General features: G+C 37.1%; 1 protein-coding gene across 1 annotated transcript; it reads right to left on the reverse strand.

Moving 5' to 3' along the window:
* Positions 1 to 203: 203 nt before the first annotated feature.
* Positions 204 to 3496, reverse strand: LOC116275658 (olfactory receptor 4K13). The gene has a single exon (XM_031667755.1). It carries the CDS (start codon positions 3123 to 3125, stop codon positions 2211 to 2213), a length of 915 nt encoding a protein of 304 aa, XP_031523615.1. The 5' UTR covers positions 3126 to 3496; the 3' UTR covers positions 204 to 2210.
* Positions 3497 to 4539: the final 1043 nt, after the last annotated feature.

Raw genomic sequence — 4539 nt, forward strand, 5'->3', positions numbered from 1 at the left:
CATATGGATAAACAGTTTTTCCAACATCATTTATTAAGAGATTGTCTTGGCCGGGTGTGGTGGCTTATGCCTATATCCCAGAACTTTGGGAGACCAAGGTGGACAGATCTAATATAACCAGCTTAAAATATAACCAGCTTAAGTGTCTCCCCTCCCCGCTGCCCACCTAGCCCCCAACACACCCATCCATGTCTACCACCCCTCTCAGAGGCTGAAAACAAGTGAAGCAAGGAGTGGTAAAAGGAAAACAATTTTATTCAAATGTGAGCAGATGGGAAATGGCCAGGTTCATGCCTTTAACAGATCATTCCCCATTTGGGGGCTGAGTAAAGGAGTTTAAGACGGAAAAGATATGGAAACTATGTGAGAATAGTGCAGGAAGGTGCAGGTCTGCGTGTCTTGTTCTGAAGGTTATCTTGAGTAATGGCCTGTCCTGAGGTCTGATTTACCTTTTCCTGACTGTGGCCTGGTAGTGGTGGGTTAACTGTAAGTAATTCCCCTCTCAAGGGAGGATTCTGCAGCCAGGTTTCCCTGCCTTGTTTGTTTCAAAATCGGCCCCTAAGATTTCTAAGCAAGCACTTAACTAGATAAGAAACACTGTGTATGAACGTACCTGTTGGGAAAGGGAGATAAAGTCTTACAACACAAGACTACATTCTGAGATTCAGAAAGAAAGAAAAAAAAGTTTGAAAATGCATTTTGAGGCTGGGATCCTTGGCTACAATAATTCAACTTGTATATAAAATGTTTTCTTCATAAAATTAGTTGCTCAGTATAAAACAACTAAGGCTGATGTGAGGTACCCTTTATGTAACAAATAATCTAAATACATGTTAGAGACCTAGTATTCAATGTTTTATCTTCAGCCTCTGGAATGGCTTTTCTGGATACTAGGTATAATATATCCGATAAAAGGCATAAAGTTCTTTTTGGATTTTTGCTAAAGTTGAAAGACAGTAGTCATCTCCGATACCGAGTTGCTTTAAATTTGCTTTTGCCTTCTATTCAGTTACAGGCCTAGTTGCCTAGATTGCAAAGAGAAATATGAACAGAGCTAAGAAGCAGGAGGTAAACTTGGAACAGAAGCAGTACAATGTACAAGTTTGGACAAGAATGGTCTATGCTTACTTTTTTTCCCTTCCTGTCTGTCTTTTAAATTTCAGTATGACATAGTTTTGAATTCCAAAGAGTATCCTATATTTTCTATTATATGATCAGACTACATTTGACATACCTCTCTATCTCATCTCTTGACATCGTAGCCCACGACCCAGCTCAATGAAACTGTGTGTAGGTTCTCCTCTGTGTCATGCTTCTACGCATTCTCAACATACTATTTCTTTCTCATGGAATGTCTTTCTTCTCCATCTAGCTGATGCTAACTATGAGTGGAAACCTTCCTGCCCTGCCCTGATTGAGACGCCATTCCTCTGCACTCTCAAAGCACCCTGTGCATCATGTAACAGTGCTGTTCGTGCCACAGAACAATTACTAATTTAGTTCTCTCTATCCATCCATAGGTATAAGTTTCTTGAAGCCCTGGCTATATCTTCTGGCATTCTGTAGGCTCACAAAATATGCGAAGAATGGTTGAACACACTGTGCTTACGGCAAGGAAGTTAGTATAATTTAATACACACTAATCATGGATTACCCAGAACATGCAGTTTTCTAGTCTGTAAGGCACTTGGATATATTACTGTGATGAGATGTCATCTGTGTGCTTTCTCTAAACATAGATTACCACCACCACCAACAAAAATCGTAACAATAATAATGTGTTTTCTGAGGTTTAAGAGCATGCTAAAATAACGAAAGATGCATATAAACAAAGTTGTATAGACGAAAAAACTAAATCACAGGTAACTTATTTATTTTGTTCAAATTTGCATCAGAGAAACAGATAAAGGTGGGAGTTAAATGTATACAAGCCAAACTGTAGATGTTATGTGTTTGACCATAAAAGATCACAAAAAGGTGTTTGCTTTTTAACAATTACATCTACTGTTTCCTCATACAGACTTGAACTATTAGCTGGTACACAAGTTATAGCGGTTTTTGCCAGCACTTTAATTTTGCCATTTACTTTAATGGCAAAAACCACAATTACTTTTGCATGAACCTGATACATTAAAAATGAGTTTCTTAAATGTTCAAACAAACAAGACAGTGTCTCTTCAAAAGTGTCAACTAAAAAGTATGTTTTACATTTATATGCAGAGTATTTTTTTAATGGCTGCTTTTACCTCTTGATTTCTTAATGTATAAATAATAGGATTTAAGAGAGGTGTGAAAATTGTGTAAAACACAGAAAGAATTTTATCTACAGAGTATCTGCTGAAAGGCCATACATAGATAAAGACACATGGAGCAAAGAACAGAGTCACAACTGTGATGTGAGCTGAGAGAGTGGAGAAAGCCTTAGAGGATCGACTAGCAGCACGGTGCCTAACTGAGAATATTATGACTCCATAGGAGAGAAGCAAGAGGAGGAAGCAGACCAGTGACAGAAGCCCACTGTCAGCAATGACCAGGAGCTGTAGGATGTAGGTGTCCTTGCAGGCAAGTTTAATCACAAGGGGAAGGTCACAGAAAAAGCTGTCTATAACACTGGGACCACAGAAGGGCAAATTCAACATGAAAGCCATTTGACTAGACGAGTGCACAAATCCAACTGCATAGGAGGATAACAATAGCCCAGTGAGCACCTGTGGGCTCATGATGGTCATGTAGTGGAGGGGTTTGCATATGGCAACATACCTGTCTATTGCCATGGCTACAAGCAACATCATCTCACTCCCACCCAGGAGGTGCATAAAAAACATCTGAGAATAACATCCCCACCATGAGATGGTCTTACGTTCTCGGAGGAAATCTACAATCATCTTAGGGGTAGCAAAAGAAGCCAGGATCATATCAATGCAGGAGAGGTTGATAAGCAGAAAATACATTGGTGTGTGAAGGCGTGCATCAAAGGTCACAGTCACCAAAATGAGAAGGTTTCCTAAGACAATCCCCACGAAGACCACAGAGAATCCCAAGAAGAATAAAATCTGAAGATTTTGAGATTTGCAAAGTCCCAACAAAATAAATTCAAATACCACTGAATGGTTTGCTCTTTCCATATTGTCAACTTTATCCCATAATGATCAAAATAAGTGAGAATAAGGGGTAGGGAAATGATGCATTTTGGAAAGAAATGTTCATGTTAGTGTCCACATTTGGCACTCAGTCAAGGCACTTGAACTTACAAGGACCCTTACTTTTGTGGAATTTTGTTGGTCAGTGATTTTACTAATGGCCCAGAGAAGTATACCAAATAGTCAGTAGGATTCAGAATGTAAGTTTCTGGAAGACAAAAATAAAAACATTAATAGTACATGAAACCACAAATATATAGGTCGTGAATTAGAATCAGAAGGTGTCTAGAGGACACCTGGGTAAGCTGCTCACTGGGTGACATAGGACAAGCAACTCTCCTTTTGAGGGTTTTCTTCTCAGTAAAAAAAAAAAAAAAAAAAAAAAAAAATTGGACTACATGGTATCTAATGCCTCTTTGTGCTATAAAAATCTCTATGAATAAGATAATGATTCTGGTGAGTTTTATAGTCACATATATTGAGTTTTATTAACATGAAAATGATATAGAAAATACATCCAGGATTCTCAAGAACCATGTTTTGAAATGGACTCTGGTAAACATATATGAATTAGGTCTTGAGAAACTTATCTTATTTCCTCCATGCCCCATTCTTGCATGAATCCCTCACATATCAGTATTAGTGGTAATCACTACACTCTTTTGAAGTGTCAAATATATGTATAGTGTATATATTATATATAACATGTATATTATATACATTTCATGTATTTATATATAATTATTTATATAATTTGTTCATTCAACATTTCATATTATTCACATCAAATACATCCTCTATAGGGTTAGACAATGTGTACAAACAGCTCACAGTCAAATGTAACAACTAATTTCATTTTCAGCTTGTTTTTATTCATTCATTTACCTGGTTATTATTATGTAGTGGTTAGTTGGTTGGCCTGTGCATGGTTATTTGTCATAGGTTTCAGAATGACTTAGCTTGATGTAACATTTATATTGGTAAAAGAAATGCAGTTTTTTCAGTATAATCATCTAAATTTATGACAAAATTTGTCATCAACCTGCGCTTATTACAAACTGGTTGTATTGGTTCAGCTTTTTAAAAAATTACCTTAATTGTTAATAGTTTTAAATTAATCTAGGTTTTTACAAAACACCTTCGGTAAATAAAGTATGTGTAGTCATCTTTTTGTGCCATTATCACTTACAAGACAGGGGAAGGATACTTTCGTGATGGTGCCTTATGTGAATCCCAGGAATGGCCTTTTATCTCCTTTTCCTGTATCCCCAACAGTTACCTGCAATTTACTCTTCCAATAATCAGAAACAGAAAAAAGAGAGAACACAGTGCTATATGTTTCCTTGAGATAATCCCATAGGAACATTTATCCAACTAGGGATGTATTTTTTTCCCTGTG

This window comes from Papio anubis, chromosome 7 (genome assembly GCF_008728515.1).
Source record: "Papio anubis isolate 15944 chromosome 7, Panubis1.0, whole genome shotgun sequence".
Lineage (NCBI taxonomy): Eukaryota > Metazoa > Chordata > Mammalia > Primates > Cercopithecidae > Papio > Papio anubis.